Here is a 20,568-nt window from a genome sequence, read left to right as displayed (position 1 = left end):
GGCTCTTCTATTTATCTGACACACAAAAATCAAAAAAAATCATTTTTAAATATAAACGTGAGAAGTTTACTACAACAATAATAATTTTGCTGCAAAAGTGAAAAAGTCTGAAATTTACACACAGTTCAATTTTAACTCCGATTAACTTTTAAAGGAGTCAATTTATCGAAAAATTATAAGAGATCCTTTTTGTAGAGAGTTAAAATTGCCATCAGAATATGTGTTTTTCATAGCTGTAAACTAGCTTACTAGAGAAAAAAAAAGTTTATTCCAAAAAGTAGCAAAATCCTATGTTATGTAAATGGGAAATACATATATCGTGTTTGGGGCAAGGTTTATTCTGAATATTAAGAGCTGATTTGATAATTTTTCTTAGACGGAAAACTAAAAGTATAGGGGGCGTCGCAAGAAAAATAATCAAATTGGTAAATAACGGACACCCTAGTGTACATACATATTTTTCCAAAGTAGTTTGGTATTGAAAATGGGCGAAATCGGTTATTAACGCACCCTTTCCATATAACAATAATTTTCGAAAAATAATTGTAGCTTAATTAAAGGCGACAGCATAGTACAAAAACAAAATTTACATGTACATATTTTCTTTTTGCTTTTGACATTTAGATATCAAAACAAGCTATTTTATTCTAAGACGGATGAATTCGCTTTGATAGAAATAATTTATTTTCAGAGTTTTGGTGAATCGTGATTATGTTTTAGTTGGTGTAGTACAATTTGCAATTTTAATCTAATATCTGAAAATATGCCGCAGCCGATGGAGCATGCAGGGGTTATTCGCAAAATTACTGAACAATTCATTGAGGTACATGAGGGATACATCACCAGATATACGAGTAATTTGTATGGCTGTATGGAAAACTATCTACAAGATTGCTTACTAACCTTATTGCGTCCGTTCCCGTTCCGAAACAAACTGTCTCATGTTTAAATTATATTTTTTTCTTTTTGGGAAAACTAATTTTCTTAAAAATATAGTATGCCGACATAATTGGTCACAATTCAAGCAAATCTATTAAAGGTGGGAGCAGTAGGACAGCTGATTTATTTATTTTTTTTTAGTTCTCGGTATACATTCGTATGTCAGCACAAATTTGAATTACGAAACGTAATATTTACATTAAAATTTGTAACTTGAAAATTGGAATATTGTAATGAATCTAAATTTAAAAGTTATTATGAACATTTTAAAATAGTTCCGACACGATTCTATTTTTCTATTTTGCCTTCACAGGTAAATCACTCTTTTAGTTTTCTACTTTTACGTGACTTTCTAAAGTATAAATTACTTTGTTCGCCGAGTGGCGCCACCTTTAATGAATTTGCCTTGCTAACAATTCAAATTACAAGTGTAAACAAATAAAATGTAAATATGATTTCACATTTCAAAAATTACAAAGCCAAGAAATTAAAAAAATAAAATAAAAAATAAATAAATCAGCTGTTCTACTGATATCTTTTAAATAGATTCGCCTTGATTACACCACAATGTGTTTGTTTAAAACGTATGTGACAGACGATTACACTTCCGGCACAAGGCGTATGGAATACAGAAAATATAACTATCATTCTTGCTTCCGGCATCAAAACATAATGTAGTAATAAAAAATGTGCCTGCCACATTTGAAGTTTCTTTATTTTCATTTTTGAAAATATTATGTGAGAAATCAATTCAATTTGACGTGTTCGAATCAGTACAAATTTATTATTGGTGATAGGAAAACGGAAATAATCGATGTGTTTAAATCGAGATTTAAAAGTTTATTTGCGTCTAAATACATATGTATACATACATGAATTTCTGTGACTCAAGCTCAATGGATTTTTCACTAGGGTTAATCAAGCCCTTCGTAATAATCACTAACATTATATATGCAGTGAGTAATTTCGTTCCATGCAATATTTCAAGAACATATGTATGTATGTATTTTCGCACTTACACATTTATACATATATGCATGCATACCGAAAATGTATAAATTAATTAAGGAAGTTTGTTTTTGAAAATATTTTTTTTTGAGTAAAAGCAATTGCATATCTATGATTCAATAATAAAAGGTTGTGTAAGTTTGACAACTGATTAATCCATTGATGCAATTAGGAAGTGAGAAAAAAATGGGCACAAGTTTATTCCCTTTCTGAAAAGGTAGCGAAAAATTAGAAAAAGGTTGAGAGTAATTGCATGTTTATTTTATTTATATTCTTAACTGAATTATTCGCGGGAATTCGTCACATATCAATTGCCAATACGTGCGATTGGCATCTCTATGAGCATATATTCTATAGCTTTGATTTGGCAACTTTTCTCAAATTTGCTATAAGTATTTTTCAGGTTTAAGAAAACTGAATATCAAACAATTGTGATAACAAAAATCAGAAAATACAACTTAATTGTAGGATTCTAACAACGTCTGTATTTTCCGGTATGTTCCATAAAAGCTTTGCCAATCGAACACATGGGGTGGAAAGGCCCAAACCTAACAAAGAAAACACGCGTTTTTTTGTTCAAAATTAGCTTTATTCATCAACATAATTTCCATAAAGAACAATGCTCTAGCATTTCAACACCACTTTTTTAGGACGATTTGTCTTTTGCCGCAAAAATTATCATTTCTATGCTTTTGTGTACGTTTTCTTTATAATTTGCTCTGAAATAAAAAGTAGCTTTTCCAAGAGGGCATCACGGATTTATTAAGTACCTCAAGATGCCGACACAGGGTGAAAATTAGGCAACGTACATCATCTTTAATTATTGCTTCATGTTGCAAACTTTACATTTGATTTACTTCAGATTTGGATATCGTAAACTTATCCTTTAAAATAGCAAGTCATTGTTTTTTTAATTTATAAACTTCAACCACAAAAAGAACCTCAACCCCTCAGAAATCAAATAATACTTTTATATTTAATAATTTAACTATACTTGATATTGGTTTCGAACTCTGTTACTCTTGAGCAATGAGAGGCAGATCTGTATGTGTTTGCAGCGACAACAAAGCTGCGGTTATGGCCTTAGACAGCCCTCCAACCACTCCAAGGGTAGATGAGTCCTGTAAGTTCCGGCTGAACTATGTCGGTAGACATAATATCCTGATGCAAACATGGGTCCCGGGACACGTGGGTATTGCGGGTAACGAGACCTCTGACTCTTTAGCGAAACCTCTGCCACTTCCTTCAGCAGCCATCAAAGCCACGGTTAGTAAACGGGTTACTTGAACCTACACGCGAGCTTGGCAGGGTGAGAGAGGAAGTAGATGGACACACCTTATGTTACGTGTCATGTCCGGTAGGTAGTTGGATTGCTGACGGGCCACTTTCTTTGGGCAAAGCGCACATCTGACATCTCAGACAGTGAACTCTACCCAGCATGTAGAGAGGATGATGAGACGCCGGGCCACTTCTTGTGGGTCTAGCCGGCCTTCGCTCGAAACAGACTTGAGATCTTTGGTACTGATGTGCTAAGGAGCGACCATCTTGGCTCCCTGCACCAGAAGATCTACTCAGATTTCTTCGGAAAAAGTAAAACATTTTATGATGATAGCATACTGCAAAAAAAACCACATTGATGGTAAGGAAGCCTTTCGAAAGAGAAAACTTCACGCTAAGTAGCCGACTTTTGTTAGCGAACTTTTTCTATGGTAGCGTCAGTCACGTTATTTCAATTTAAATGTACACTTTAGTTTTGAATAACAGCAGCGCAATTGCAAAGTTTCGACTACATTCATTTTTTATTTAACTTTCTCCATTTAATTTAAAGTTTTAAACTTTGTATACAATTTTAAAATCAAAATTATATGAAACGTTTTTCTAGCCCTCGTTAGGGTTGGAAGTGCATTAAACATAAATACGCATAAATGCATCACTGTACTTTCTATTATAAGCTCATGGCAATTTAGCTTTGAAAAAAATATTTACTTGTTGGTAAACATTTAAGCAACATAGTCATATTTCTCGAACAACTTCATGGAATATTTAAACAGCTAGCCCAATACAGCAGCACAACATATTGCAAATTTTTGACTTTTAAAATTTTTAAAATTTTATTTTTTGATCCAATTTACTTTAGTTTTTTTGTTAAAATTCCAAACTTTGTAGAATATTTAAAAAAATTAAGAAATCTTCATCAAAATTTCAAACTTTCTATTAAAGGATTAGGGGTAGTCAGAATTAAAAAAAAAATTGGATTTTGTTTTTTGCAATTTTTTAAGCTCGGGCGCTCTGGAGCGATCGAGAGAAAACAGCAAGCAGCAGAAAACATTAAATGCGTTTTTTGAACTGGTTATCACTTTAACTTAAAACTGATGCCACCATATTTTTAATTAAAAAAAAGAGGTTGTCTGTAAAGTCGGTTTACTGACGATAGTTTAACGTGACAACGTCATAAGAAAATATTGATGGAATTGTTGCAATTTTCAAAACAAAATTTTAATTTTATTTGTTTGATAGATATTTTGTATGGATATAGAGGAGGAGGTAAATGGAATTGCAATGGAATAGGTCAAGTTACATTTACACAAACGTGAAAAATGACGAAAGATTTATCAAATTCAATTCAATTTCGATTGGGCGTCAGACGTTAATAAGTCAACAAAGCTAAGAGGCACCATCATCGATTTGCCTTTTTCAAGACACTTTACACTCGAAATACTCCCTTTCATTTCCTACTTTTTCTATCATTGTCCTATTCTCAACAGAGAAATGGTTCATTACCATGCACACAGGAAGAAGGTATATGCAAATACAAGTATGTATGTGAATTTATATACAAATGCGCATATAGGTACATATTATATATATGCTCACTCAAATAGGACAGAGCCAGATGTCGAACGTTGCCGAACGCGGGGGCCGATTGTGCTCTTTGCCGTTCGTTCCGCGCTCTCGCTTGCAGTTCAAGCACATTAGCTTACATTTGCTTGCGTACGGAATATATTCGTATATTTGATATGTCCATATGACTTGTATGCATCTTTACATATAGATTTGTTCTTTTTGAAAATTGCGCGAAATTGTATATGTATATGCATGTTTATATATTATACATATATTAGTATACAACATATCTTATAAGGTATGTGGTAAATATTATATTACAATACATTTTTTCCTTCATATATAATAAAAAAATTAATAATAATAACATTAAAACAACAGGTATTATTAACAAACTTGGTTGTATTTTAAATTCTTCAAGTAAATCAAATTAATAATAATCAATAAGAAGGGATATGCAAATACAAATACGTGAATTTATATATGTACATATGCGCATATACATACATACATACATATATACGCTCACTTAAGTAGGAGAGAGCAAGATGTCGAACGTTGCCGTTCGTTTGCTTTGTTCGTTCCGCGCTTTGGCTTGCATTTCATTCAAGGTAACGGCAATGAGCAAGGTAACGACACATTTTTTCGTGCGTGCAGCCTGTTAAATCGAATTATAAGACGTTATCACGTCAAAAGAGGTTGTCCGTAAAGTCGGTTTACTGACGATAGTTTAACGTGACAACGTCATAAGAAAATACTGATGAAATGGTTGCATTTTTCAAAAGAAAATTTTTATTTTACTTGTTTGATAGATATTTTGTATGGACATAAAGAAGGAGGTAAATGGAATTGATCAAGTTACATTTACACAAACGTGAGCAATTACGAAACATTTATCAAATTCATGAAAGATATATTCAATTTCGATTGTGCATCAGACGTCAATAAGTCAACAACACTAAGAGGCACCATCATCGATTTGACTTTTTCAAGACACATTACACTCGAAACACTCCCTTTCATTTCCTACTTTTCCTATCATCGCCCCATTCTCAACAGAGAAATGGTTCATTACCATACACACAGGAAGAAGGCATATGCAAATACAAATACAGTAGGTTCTGTTTTTATGCGGCTTTTTTTTATGCGGTTTTGAAATAGTGCGGTTTTGTTTTTATTACAAAATGCATGTCGACCTATCGGGAATTGTACATATAAACAAGATTCTAAACCAGCTAAGCAAAAACTTATCACAGATTACATCAGAAATGCTAACCCTACAAGTATGGAACCGCCTGCATAACTATTTAGATCAGACGTGTGAAGTGACGAAAGTGATTTTGCGCCAAATCCTAAACGAACGCGCAACATGTGGGTATTGTCTGATTTTATTTCTGACTTAAATTTATTTTTCGATTCTGACGTTTCTTAAATAAAGATATAATTTTCAAAAATACAATATTTTGATTATGCGATTTTATTTAATTATTTCAGATTCATGCTGTCTATGGAACGTATCTATAGTTATAATATGGGACTAGTGCCCTTTTTGATGCGATTTTATTACATTATTTCAGATTTATGCGGTTTTAGCAGTTTTGAAACGTATCTATAGTTTTACTATAGAAGTAGTAGCTTTTTTTATGCTGTTTTTTTTTATGCTGTTTCTTGCGGAACGTATCTACCGCATAAAAACAGAACCTACTGTATGTGAATTTATATACATATGCGCATATACATACATATATATGCTCACTTAAGTAGGAGAGAGCCAGATGTCGAACGTTGCCAAACGCGGGGGCCGATTGTGCCTCTTTGTCGTTCGTTCCGTGCTTTCGCTTGCAGTTCAAGCAAGGTAACGACGCATGAGCAAGATAACGACACATGAGCAAGATAACGACGCATTTTTTTGTGCGTGCAGCTGGCTACATCGAATTAAATATAAGCCGTTATTACGTCAAAAAAAGAACTTCGATCAGGTATTAGGTTATCTATTAATAAAACTAGTTTATCTTGGCCTATTGATTTTTGAAGAAAATCCAAGGACTTCTGGAGAAATGGGCTCCACACAAACAGCGATAACTTTTACAATTATTAGTTTTTTTTTCTTAATTTTGCTAAAGTCAAGTCTCCATATGATACAAATATCCAGCATTCGGTGTATGAAGTAAAAATTAAAATTCGTCAATAAAAAAATTATAAAAACTCAGCGCCAATTTTGAGCCACCTTGAACTGGCAGCAGAATTCAGTGCACTACAAAATTGCATACACAGTTCTGACTAAAAAGTTTGAAATTTTAAAAGTTTTGTAAATGTTTTAAAATTTTGCAAACGATTTGAAACCTTGAAATATAGGGCCGTAATAATACCATAAAAAAAAATAAAATATATTAAATGAGATAAAATATAAATAGTAAAAACTTGCAATATGTCGTATTGCTATTATTGTGAACACAGTTGCCAGTATTAATACGAGTATATTGGGCTAATGAGGACTTCAGGATCAGGACGAATCTAATGGTAGTAATGCATATAACCACTTAGCTGGCTTATATAATTATTTGTTGGAATAAGTTGACTTTTAAACAAAATTATAATTCCTTATTGATACTATTTGTTGCATCAATGCCTTTTTTATACTGACATTTTAGTATTAATCCATTTTTTCTACATTAACCAAATTAATTATTACAGTTATTTGCTTTTTCAACACTTGCTTTAAATGTTGGGATTTTGAGTGTACTTCCCGATGATCTCAAGTTAATTTGTACTTATCTACTTATTTTGTCCTTGATTGAACTCCCCCTCGCAATATTTGGTTGGTATAGTGCACATAAAGAGAAAGAATGGTTTATGTGGACGGTAAATGGCATAAAATAAATTTAATAAAATTTTTAAGCTACGCAAAATTAATCATCCGATTTTGTTATTCAGCAACTTTTTTACTATTCTTTAAAAGATTTTTAGTGATAGAAAAATTATAAATCTTCCGATAAGATAGTTAATTTTGCGTCACTTTGTAGAAGCAAACCAATTTTAATTTATTGCACTTTTTAGTATATCATAATCCTAATCGTAACTATTATTGGCCACTTGCTTATCCTTCTTTGCTCTACTATCAAAAACAGTGCTGATATCGAAAAGAGAGCGCAGAAAAATTTTGACGAAGCATGGCAGGCATATTTAAATGGCGATGATAATCTTATAAATGAATTGCAGAGCAAGGTTCGTGAAGTTTACGCTAAAAAATAAATGAAGGGCACGAGAGATAAAACATAAAAACTAACTATAAAATATAAGTGAGTATTTTTCCGTTTTAATTATATACAGCATGGATGCTGCGGCAAAGAAAGCTCAGAAGACTATAAAAAAGCTAAGCAACACATACCACTAAGCTGTTATAAGGGCAAGAAAACCCATGCAGGTAAATTGTTCAGTAAGGGGTGTGTGGAAACGATCAAAATGAGCACCACGATATGCGTATCACTTATGAGAGGCTTTACTTGGGCCGCATTAGGGCTTGAGGTAAGTGTTTAATAGAGAATATGATGGTAATAAATAATGGTATATAGTGTGTATTAAATACTATAAGAAAGATTTAGAACATGCTCGTACATATTTATGTAAACGCTCGTCTATGACGTCCCTACTTATCTGACATGAGCCTAATCACTCAGGATGATTTTCGTTCTGATCGAAACAAATTATAAATATTTCAATGCATGGTTAGCTATGAAGACTACTAAATTTCGAGCGCTCCTACTGAAAACATAGTGTCGAAGTGTGAATTTAGTGGTTGTGTTTTGTTTATGGTTCATATCCCGTTTCAAGGAAGCCTTATATGATTGAATACCTTTTCCTTTGCGAACTTTCTGTACGAGTCCACGTGAACTTTTCACGTTTTAGTTGTATCTTTAATTGCGAGGGTTGATTGCTTCAAAAATCATTATTCCGCTTCTTCGTACACAAGAAGAAAAAAGAGATCGTATAAACGAAAAACCATTTACTGTGCTATCGGTTTTATTTTTTATAGTGGCATTGACTTCCACACATACATATATACATACAGGCATACGTATAATTGGGATAATTGTATTTATTAATTTTATATTATATAATACAAGAAGGAATATTACAAAAATATTTTTAAATATTTCAGATTCATGAAAGTTTGAAAAAAAAAAAAATAAAAACATAGTACGTAAAATAACGATAGTACTAGGGCTTATCGACAAGCTTTGACATTTTGTTTTTGTTCTAACTTAATTTGAATTTTTTTTATTGAAAACCCAATCAATTCTCCTATAGGTTAGGTTAGCTTAACCTGGATGGCTGAAAGCCATCACATCGACCTATTGGTGCTTAGTGCTACCAGATGGAGCTAGACCTTTACGTTTTCTTGTAGTAGGCTTCTTGTAATAAGCCAGCGTCTTTTGCGAATCTAAGTAAACCCCGAGAGGCATTTCAACTTTTCATATTGTAGAGCTCCTAAGCATTTTAATCCTGTTCCAGCTAATGCAGGCAACAACATAGAAGGTGTTCTAGCGTTTCCCTCTCTTCTAGGTTATTGCAAAATCTGCAGCTATCGTTGTTTGTAATTCCTCAGGTGTAACAAAATGCAAGCTTGAAGTGATTAAAAAATTGCATTGATAAAAAAAGTTACCTAAAATTACTGCGATTTTTTCCCCACTTCAAATTTGCACTTTATTGTAAGAAAATTCAATAGACTATATGACTGGGTATTCGTAATTTATTTAGAAATTCGAATTAAAAAGTTTGAAATTTTAATGGAAATTTGTTAAATTTGTTTTCTATTTTCATTTAGCTTGAAACTTTTATTTCAATTTTTTTTCAGAGAATGAACTTTCATTTAAAAAATAAAATATTTAATTTAAAACTGAAGTAAATTACTAAGACTTGCAATAGTTTTTTAATGCAGTTAAATTTTTGTGGAAGTACTATGTGGTATTTAACTCTTTCCGTCTCGGTGGTTAGCGTTGCTAACCACCTATTTTTTATTTTTTTTACAACGGTTGGGGACATTTATGTTTTTAATTTTGCACGAATATTGATTATTGCTTCCTTTTAAGTGAAGAGGACGCTAATAGCTAGAAATACACCCACCACGTGTTGAGAAGATTTAAAGTAAAAATCCGTGGCCGAGCGTTTTTGTGAAAGCTAGAAGTTAAAATTCATAATAAATTCAGTAACGCAATTTATGGTTTGATTTTTGTGCAAATTTAGTTCTTGTGGTGTGCTTGATACACAGTGGTTGCTTTCTCGCTTAAATTTCGATTATTTTACGAATATTTCTTATAATCAGTGGTGGTTAGCAACAGTAACCACCGTGACGTAAGTGTACCTAGAATTTGCTTTTTTATACGGTCACTATGAGTGGGACTTTCTTTGGTATTTACAATATTTTAGGCAATTATTTCAATAATGCAACTATCATTGACGCAAAGGGTAATTGAAGAATGTTTGTGTGAAGATTTACCTTCAGGACCTGATTGTGAAGCCAGTTCCGATGAGGATGAAAATCTAGACACGCCTGAGTGGCCAGTGTCAAAATCGATATTGGATGTGTGTGGAGCAGATGTACAGAATATCCATGAAGAGCTATTCATATCATACCATTATCAAACTTTGTAAGTCAGAATAATAATGTTGGCTCTACGATCTTGCAGCCACCTAAATGGAAAGGACCTTCTCTATGGATATACCTGGCGAGTTTGTTGAGAGTGTGGGCTTAGCTGATCATATAATCAGCTTGGAAGATGTAACACCATTCCGATTGTTTCGCATGTTTTGCACAGAGGACTTGGTTGAGGTCATAAGCTTTCAAACTAACCTATACGCAACACAAGAAGGTAAACCTTTTTCTCTTACCAGTCCTTCTGAAATACAAACTTTCTTGGCCATAAATATGGTGTTAGGTATAAAAAGCTACCGACAAAGATTACTGGTCTTCTGCTCCTGATTTACGTGACTCCTACATTTCCTGTATGTATGTATGCCCCTAAATCGCTTCAGCTGGCTTCTTGGATGCTTGCATCTGAATGACAATAATCTCATGCCTGCTAGAAAGCATCCAGACTATGATAAGTTATATAAAGTCCGTCCTATGCTTGAAATTCTTCGCCGCAACTTCAGAAATAATTATAAACCATCCGCTGTAAAGAAATACAATAGCAATATGAACTTCGTTGCTAAATTCGATCAATTAAAAGCCTGTTACTCGACCGAAAATCCCAAAAGTGGTGGCACCGATTTTTTTTTCATTTCTTGGATTGCTGCGTTATCAATAGCTATATAGCTTACAAAGAACTTCTGATTAACAGACCTCATTTATCAGGGGCTGTTATCACCTTGCTACGTAAACAAGCGAGTTCCAGGAAGTTCCGCGATCAGCAATGGATCAAGTCCAAAATCTCCTGTACCAGTTGCTATAAAACGGTATAAGCCTAGCGTGCCTGCTGAAATCCGCCATGAGAGTAATCGACACCAACCGCTTAGAGGCACACCTAGAAGATGCGCCTTTTGCAGTACCAAAAGGGTCCCTGTCCGCACAGTATGGCAATGCAGAACATGCTACGTTCCTCTTTGCCTCCGAAAAGGAAAGACATATTTTTCAGATTTTCACAAGAAATAATTGTTTGTAAATTTATTACCAAATTTTGTATTGTCTTTTTTCTAAAAATAAATAAAAAAGTGAAGTAATTGAGTGCATTAGTTTTAATAAATTTTTGACCCTTCAGTCATGGTGGTTACTGGTGGTGACCACCTTGTTTCTCAAAAACCTTACGATAAATATTTTTTTTTTTTGCATTCGTGTGTTACTTGTATTCCATATTCACCAATTAACAACAAAAAATAATTTTTTTATGTCGCAGTAAAGAGCGTGACGGAAAGAGTTAAAAATAAAAGGTTTAACGCAGTTTCAATGAATTATAATCTGTTTAGGTATTATAAGATAGTTAATATGAGTTATATAGTAACTTTTCAAAAACACTGTTACGATTTTTTAAGTTTGTCTTATGTAGAGCGTTCAGCTTTGATTCGATGACGGACAAACATGATAAACTTGGACATTTTCCTTAGCCAGTGTGCAGTAAAAATTCTTATAGAGCGATTCGCGTATATGTATCTATGAAGTGATAAGGCGCACTTTCTCTGCCGTGTCACTATGTGGATAAGTTAAGGGCTCCCGGTGGTTTAGAGCTCGAAAATTTAGGGTATTTTCAGGAATTTTTTTTTACAATAAAAAAATGAAAAATGATATTTAAATTTTTTAGGCTTTTTATTTAACTTTTTTACATACAAAAATGAAACACAATTAATTTTTTTAATATTAATAATTTTAAAAATGGCGCTGAAGTTGACGCTCCCGAAAAATTGGACCTGGACGGTGTTGTCCATTTTGGCTCTTCTATTTATCTGACATACAAAAATCAAAAAAAAAAAAAAATATTAATCAATATGATTGTAGCTATGTTCCGTACTAGATTAAAAAAAAATTGACAAAATGGTGCGGTTTTGAATTTGACACCCTAAAAATCGGGGGTTTTTCAGTTTTTTAATCAAAAAAATACGAAATAATTGATATAATAATATGATTCTAGTAAGAGCGATAGCCATTAATGTTGTGAACAACACATTGAAATTTCAGATGATTCGGTTGAATAGCTTTTTTTTTAGTTTTTGACAACACCAGGCCGAAAAAAGTAATATTGAGATAATTGAATTTAAAGTTTTGAGAGTGACCGCATGACGAATCTGACTCTACTTGCTAAAACGGCTGTATAATCGAAAATACTGTAAATATCCTTCCAAAAATTTTACAGTATATTCTTAAAAGCCTATACTTTCGAAATAACAAAAAAAAAATCAATTTTTGGAAAATTCTAGACCACCGGGAACCCTTGAACGATCGCATCTACCGATGCACCTCTGTTTGGTGCTACAGATTTTTGAAAAAAATGTTAGGTGATAATATTATCTCCAGAATCGGAGCTGTATACTGATCTTAACAGAAAAAACCTATTACAGCTTTAAAAACCAACAGTGATGAAATGCCATAAAAATAAAAATGGTGCTTGAGAATAACGTGCCTTTAGTCGCTTGCGCTAACTTACTTTCTATTATTAAAACTACATAGCTACCGAAATTTCAATTTATTTTATTTTTTAATTCAAATCTACATAAGTCCTAATCATTTTAAAAAATACCCTTTCTGATTTGAACGTATAATAATTTTTTTTTGTTTTATGCTTTTATTGCAGATCATTGCTTTATTCAGTGCTCTTTTCTTGCCAATTAGCATCAAACGTGTATCTTTCAACATTTAAAATTAATCTACTTATATGTATATTACTAAAGCTTTTGTAAATTTTATCTAAGAGAATAAAAATTAATAAAATGTTCCTTAAAATATATTTTAAAGGCTACACATGCAAGGTTTGGCCCTATGCTCCACAACGGAGACTAAGGAATGATGATGACGATTATGATACATACAAGGTGGCGAAAAACTAATCAGCCTATCGCAAAATTTATAATTTTTGCAAGTGTCGACGTACATAAATCATATTTGACATTTGTGAACCGGACAGCTGCAATATACAAACAGACAAGCAATGGAGGTCAAAATAAAGATTTCCATCACTCAAAATAATATTTTTGTATTTAGTAAAAAAGTTGTTCCAAAACCCAATTGAGTGATTAATTTTACGTCGCCTTGTATAAATAATCTACAAAAAAATTACAAAAACTTAAAGATTTAACTAATCGCCTTCACACGCACAATACTTATGTGAGCCACTGTACATCCGCAACGTAAATATTGTGTTGTCTTTTTGGTGTATAAGTAGTTACGTTTATTTGTTTTAGCTGAGGAACTACATATGTCATATTACTTCATTTACTTATTACACATTTTATTACGCTTTTTTGTACAATACAGCTGTCATCCAGTTGAAAGGGCAGACAATTTGTTTAGTGTAACACCTCTGCGACGTGTAAATGCGAAAGCATGTCAGAAAGTGTTGCAATCTACTTGGCTTCATTTGAATTACATCGTTCTCCTCTTGACGAGTGAATGGAAAATAAAAATTATGTTATATGAGCGTGGTTGCTTTGCGATATTATTAGGTTTTCACCCTTTTGCGCATTCTTATGCTAAAATATTCTATTATACGCCTTTTAATAGCCAACGCGCAAAATTCAACTTTAACTCTAGAAATAAGTAAAAAACAAAAATGTGTTTAAGGGTTAATTGCATTAGCTTGCATACAGACACATCGAACAGGTAGTAGCAGTAGACAAAAACAACAAAAGTAAAATATTTTGTTTTTGCTTTTGATCCCTAGAATGTCAGAATCAGTGAATAAAAATTAACAGTTTCGGGTAATTTGAATAAAATTTTCAAATTAGTGTCGCTAGTACCGAAATGTATGATACTTAATAAATTGTAACTGAAATTTACTGTTACGTTATAAAAAATATACTGTAATTTCAAATTGAAATATAAGTTTACCCATTTTAGTCAGTTTATCTAAAATTTTTGACATTGCCGTCCCTTAAAAATCTCTGGAGGGCAAGCAATTCACTTTGGCGTCATTTATAGTATAGTGGGTGCTTTTAAGGCACTCGCCTCATTTGAAATGATGTTTTCTGGGTGTTTTCTTTAAAAACGAAAAAACATTTTTTATCTCTATTTACAGTATTTTATTTCGTAGCTCATTGTTAAAAAACAAGAATTTTTTTTGGCTATAAGAGGTGCGTTCGAAAAATTGCTAGCCTTCCAAAATGGTCGTCGCATGGACAATGGACACAGATATAGCCGGCTCTATTGAACCGATTTTAATGAAAAAAAAATTTAAATGTAAATTTATTATGTGAACTGTATTCATTTGGAAAACAAAACTTTTTAGTATTTTCGGACCTTAAAGGCAAGTATTCAGACCTTTAAAGTCAAAAAACAAGGATTTAAAACGGTTTTTCATCTTTGAACGTCCGCCATTTTGTCAATTTTTTTTAAGATAACTTCATTCAAACTGAACAAGAACCGTTTTGTTTTTTTTTTAATTTGAGACGCCTGTGAGTCCCGTAACCCGTGTTGCCACCGTCATACCTGTTTTTGGAAGACAATTTTTGAAGGCTGACAACTTTTTGAACGCACCTCTTATGGCGAAAAAAATTGTTTATTTTTTAAAAATGGGCCAAAAATAAAATACTCTAAGCTAAAAGAAAAAATCTTTCGTTTCCATTTTACACGCTTTTAAAGAAACACCCAAAAAACACCATTTGAAATGACATTAATAACATTAGAGCGGGGTCAATTGTTGCTGTGTTAGATAGACTAGAGGTGAAGAGACCTGTCTGTCTCTGGATCTATTCCCTGCTAGGTTGGCAAAAGGGGCTAATGTCACTAGATTTGTGCACAGGGGAATGCCGCAGGATGCTGTTCTTTCGTCTCTATTTGGATAGTGGCTATCGACGAAGTTCTAACTAAGCTAAATAAGAGTGGGGTTAAGGTAGTGGCAAAGACTTGGTCCTAATGGTATCGAGACTGTGCAATGTTCTGCTTGTATTGGCACCACTGGAGCATATAGCACTTGTCCCAGTGCTGCCTTTAATGTCGTTTTGCACTCTCATCGACTTTCCGGTTATTTCCATCGCTGCTCAAAGTGCAATCCGGTTAAAGGAGATTGATTTCCTAGAGGCAATCTCCCAGGAGGCATCGAAGCATTTTTAGACAGTTAACACCATATTTCTCTGAACTTTGTGCATATCTCTCTATCCGTAAACTATAGTTTGAGGGTCGTGCCGAGGTAATCTTTCCAAGATTGCAACTAGGGAAAGATCTGTACCGTTGCTGGTACCTCTGTCTTCATTGATGGCACCAATACGGAATCTAGAGTCGGAGCAATATATCGATTTGCTTGAAACTGCCGAATACTATTAGTGTTTTTCAGGTATAAATCTTTGCCATCCTGTAGGCGTGCATAATGCTTTAGGAATGCGGAAGCAAGGGAACTATTAACATTTTTGCCGATAGTCAAGCTGCGATCAAGGCTTTGATGACACTATGGTGCAGATTCAAACTGGTTAACTACTGTAAGAAGGAGATAAAATCTCTTGGGTGTGCAGGTAACATTTATCTGATCTGGGTTCAAGGACATATCCACATAGAGGAAAATGAAATTGCTGATGAGCTTGCCAGAAAGTGGTCGACTGAATTGGTCTCAGAGGTTTCCTACCCGGCCATCGGCAGCCCACAGATTTTTATTACAGGGGAATTGCACAATGGACGCAGGACGAAGAAAGTTCACTCATAACTGTGCTTACCGGTCATTGGACGATTGGCATACATGCTGAAAAGTTGGGTTTACCATTTATCCCCCATTGCAGAAGCTGTGGGGACCTTTCAGAGAAGAAGATTGTTGAACACTTTCCCTGTAAATGTGCGGGCTTGGCAGTTAGACAATTATAGTTACTGGATGCTCTTTTCTTCGACCACCTGTGGCAGTGCTCTAACCTAAATCCCATCAACCTTCTCTGTTACAGCAACATCTCTGGTTGGCCGTAGTTACCATATCTGTCCGTTGGTGGTCTCATAATGATATAAAAACGGCGCTTAAGTGCTACTTGGGGAGTGCTAGTGTGGTACTTCAACCATTTCACCAAACTACCTTAAAAGCTAGTCGACAAAGTTAGTTGTCAATCATCGGTATACAGTGGGAGAATTTTTTGGTCAATGCACACTCAACCATATTCTATTTCTTCCCTTGGAACGGCGCCTCAAATGTCACAATTCATAATTAAATTTTTGTGATTGCAATTCCAGGCTGTGCTTTAAAATAATAAAATGAAAAGGAAGTACAAGCGGTGTGCCGTGCGTGGTAAGAGCCAGTGCAGACAACTATTTCAGCATTTTTAATACCTTTAACTGTATACTTAAAGGAAAACGTTGGACAAATAGCTGCGTTGCTTCATGAGCGCCTATTATATGGAAATTATCCATTACCGAATATGAAAAGAAAATATCCTCGTCTTACATATGGATAGACCGAATTTCTAATGGTAGTCTGATAAAACCCGAATCAGGATTCCTGGTGAATACAAAAAATATGAAAGAAATTTTGAATAAATTTAACTCAAAAATAATGTACAGCAAAAAATGTAATAGCTAAATTGAGATTAAGGTCTGATGTAAATTTAGAAGAAAGAATCAAACAAGTTTTTTACTAATGTCGAATATATTTTAGAACTAAGAATTTGAATAACAAATTAAATGGTCGAGCACAAGAAAATTACCAAAACGATATGAGAAATGAATGTGCTTAATTTTACTACTACTACTACTCATTTGTTTAGCTAGCCGATGGCCATAGTAGTGCCTTATTGTTTTTTAAGCAAAGGCCATAGTAGTCCTTATTGTTTTTTAAGCAAAGGCCATAGTAGTCCTTATTGTTTTTTATTCATAATTATTATTCTTATAATAACTAAATAAATAAATAAATTATCTTAAGAAGTATGCATTTGCACGTATACATTAAAATGAAAATACAATAAAATAAAGAAGGGAAAGAAAATCTTAAATATTTTCTTACTTGCAGATACTTTAATTTTAAATGATATTGAGCTTTAGCCAAAATGGTGCACGTCTCAGAAAGGGCTGATATGTTAGTTCACATCTTTTTGACATAATAGTCAAGTCAAGTCAATAATGAAAAACTAAAAAAGCTAACAGCTAACTTATTTATTAGGATCTTGTGGAATACTCCATGAAATGCTTTTGAAAAATCGCAATGGGCTCAATGCAATCGACTTGGTGTCTTGTCGTAAATCAAGATGAACAAAATTCACTAAAAACGCTAGATTAGACAGTGGCGAACGGCAGGACACAAATCTATGCTGATTCGGACAGATTAAATGACTTAACCTCCGCAACCAAATTCGGAAGTGACCTGGTTTGCATCTTTGGGCATGAAACATCAAAGGATAGAATAAGTTTTTTTCTAATAGCGGTCGCCCCTCGGCCGGCAATGCAAGCCTCCGAGTGTATTTCGGCTCTGAAAAAGCTCCTTATGAATAAAAAAAAGCCATTTGCCTGTTGGAGTCGGCCTTAAGCTGTGGGAAGCACATGTATGCGCAAATTATGTGTGTATTATTATTGGGTGATACTTCCGAATATAATTTTTACTACTATATACTTAAAAAAAAAGAGTGATGTTAGTTTACTTCTATTTGTAAATGAAAACATCTGGCGATAAGCATCAGTTCTGCCTTTATTGCATGTGGCTTGATTTTGGTAGAATTTCAAAGTAATTTTCAAAATTTAAAGAAAATATCTTAAGAAAACTTCCAATAATCACCCTGTAAACAATAAGTCAATGAAAAAATTGCACTTTTGGCACTTGCAAACGTGCCAAATTACCCAGTCACACAAACGTGCATACATACAATTACAAAACAATGAAGGATTGAAGAATGAAAGAATATTAGAAGCGTTGAAAATGGATAGGCTAATGGAAAATATTCGAGAATCGAATACGCCTATAATGGAATTAGATTTCAATAGAAGGATAAAGGCGAATGTACATATGTACGGTTGTACATGCAGTGAGGTTTGCACAATAGAAAACAATGGCTTCGCGAAATAAGTGGCCATAATGCGCTTTTCTGTCAGCGCAGCAATTCAGTACAATTTACGACAGTGGGATCAACAAACGTAGGAGTAACAAGCAACAAACGCCGGCGAATGGATCGAGTGAAGGCGTAAGTAATGGGAGGTGTAGTGAATGTAGAAAGAAAATAACAACACAAATTAAAATATAAATAGAATTTTTCGAAAAGTAGATAAACAAATAAGATGAGTTAAGGTAGAGCAAAATATAAAGAATAATTGCGGAAAATATAAAAAGCGTTGAATGAATTCGAAAAAAAAAACTATTTCACTGGAAGGCGGAGCAGTGTCATGACGCCGCCAGCCATCTTGCAATATTTTGACTAAAAAAATATTCAAGTGTTTGGATGTAAATCTGTTTATTTTGTGTTACCTGTGTATATAGGTATAGCTTTTGTATATGCGCACGTGTATCACATCGCAAAACTTTCGCGGTTAATGTGTGAAAAGTTACGGAAAACCAACAAAACAAGTAAGAGTTCTACTCCTGGAGTTGGTGTTGAAGGCTTCTGAGCGTTGAGTTGATTACTTTGTTTTGCAATAGCTGAAAATAAGTGGAGGTGGGAGGCAGTTAGGCGGTGAGAAGAACGCAAAAAGTTTTCTCAACAATTTAATTGCAAATTAAAAGTTGTGGTATTATTGAAAATTGGCATGTAAGCGGCAAGGTGAATTCGCCTATCTGGTTTGTATTAGATTTCATCGGTTTGTGGGTACTCATACGCCATGGCGAACAGCAGCGCTTCCATGTGCACTACTCGCATATACAAATGGTGTGAATGTGTATTTAATCAAACTTGCATAGCAGCCAGCCTTAATGCAGAAGGTAGTCACAGAGAAGTGCAGATATGCAGGTGTGAGTATGTATGTATGTATTTATAGTATCTCGCGTTAGTGAATCAATAATAATTTAGAAATTTCAAGCAACAATGGCAACTTGTAAACAAATCCTTAATTCGAGTATATCAATGAAATTACCGTGTTTGCATGTGGTTTTCGATTTAGTATCAACTTCTGGGTTTTTGATGAAATTTACAGCCTTTTATTTAAACATGAATTTAGATGTTTTTCAAAAAACGTTAAAATTGTTTTCATATAAAAAGTTTGTTTTTTTGGAGTGATTTCGAAAAAATAATTGTTATTTGCTTTACGTCTCATCTTTGGACTCTTAAAACAATAAAGCAAGTGATGCTTTCGACTCTCATTCGGTTGATTCCAGCTTCGATGCCGGGGGAATCAGATATCAGATTATCGAATAAGTTTGCAAATGAAAGGAGCCGCAAGTAATGGCATGTAGACGTTTTTTTTGAAATCATCTGCTGTTCTAACGTCACTACATTTGTAGAACAATATTAAGATGCACATGACAATTTGGAGAAGGATAACCTATGTATATTTACATAGTTTTTGCAGCCCTCAATCAGATTAGTTTCGGCGCATGAAGAGCACAAGCGGCGCCACTTGTTGAGTTAATACCATTTGCTATGGAGTAGGTCACATTATAAACTGAATGTAAATGGCGAGCAATCAACTGAATTGAATAATTATAAACTGAAGCTGCACCGCGTCCAGGAAAACTTTCTTACAAATCTTGTAGTGAAATTACACTAGGCGCATACGCAACCTAACAAACTTGGGAACAACCTGGGAAATGGGACTCTCAAGGGGTCTCGGTGGGCGGACGTTGACTTTCCCAAAAAATTGGACCTGCACGTTGTTGTCTATTTTGGTTCTTCTATTTATCTGAAACAAAAAAACCAAAAAAATTATTAATCGGTATGACTGTAGCTAAGTCCCGCCACTAGATGAAAACAAAAAATTACAAAACAGCGCGGTTTTGATTTTTACGCTCTAAAAATCGGATTTTTTTTAGTTTTTTAATTAAAAAATACGAATAATTAAAATGATATTATGATTCTAATATGGACGATAAGCATTGACGGTGTGAACAAAATATTAAAATTTCAGACGATTCGGTTGAATAGTTTTTTTGTTTTACAACACCAAGCCGAAAAAAATAATTTCGAGATAAAAGAGTTTAAAGTTTGAGGTACAGGAACGCGCGTACCGCTGTCTACCTAGTTAATGGG

General features: G+C 33.8%; 1 protein-coding gene across 1 annotated transcript; it reads left to right on the top strand.

Annotated features, from left to right (window-relative positions):
* Positions 1–1,456: 1,456 nt before the first annotated feature.
* On the top strand, positions 1,457–13,187 carry LOC129245746 (protein late bloomer-like). Its single transcript, XM_054884107.1, has 5 exons — positions 1,457–1,895; positions 7,486–7,653; positions 7,849–8,016; positions 8,122–8,316; positions 13,074–13,187. The coding sequence occupies exons 1-5, from the start codon at positions 1,800–1,802 to the stop codon at positions 13,137–13,139; spliced, it is 693 nt and encodes a 230-aa protein (XP_054740082.1). The 5' UTR covers positions 1,457–1,799; the 3' UTR covers positions 13,140–13,187.
* The last annotated feature ends 7,381 nt before the right edge of the window (positions 13,188–20,568 follow it).

The sequence above is a fragment of the Anastrepha obliqua genome, chromosome 4, assembly GCF_027943255.1.
Source record: "Anastrepha obliqua isolate idAnaObli1 chromosome 4, idAnaObli1_1.0, whole genome shotgun sequence".
Classification (NCBI taxonomy): Eukaryota; Metazoa; Arthropoda; class Insecta; order Diptera; family Tephritidae; genus Anastrepha; species Anastrepha obliqua.
This window is presented reverse-complemented; position numbering and strand designations above follow the sequence as displayed.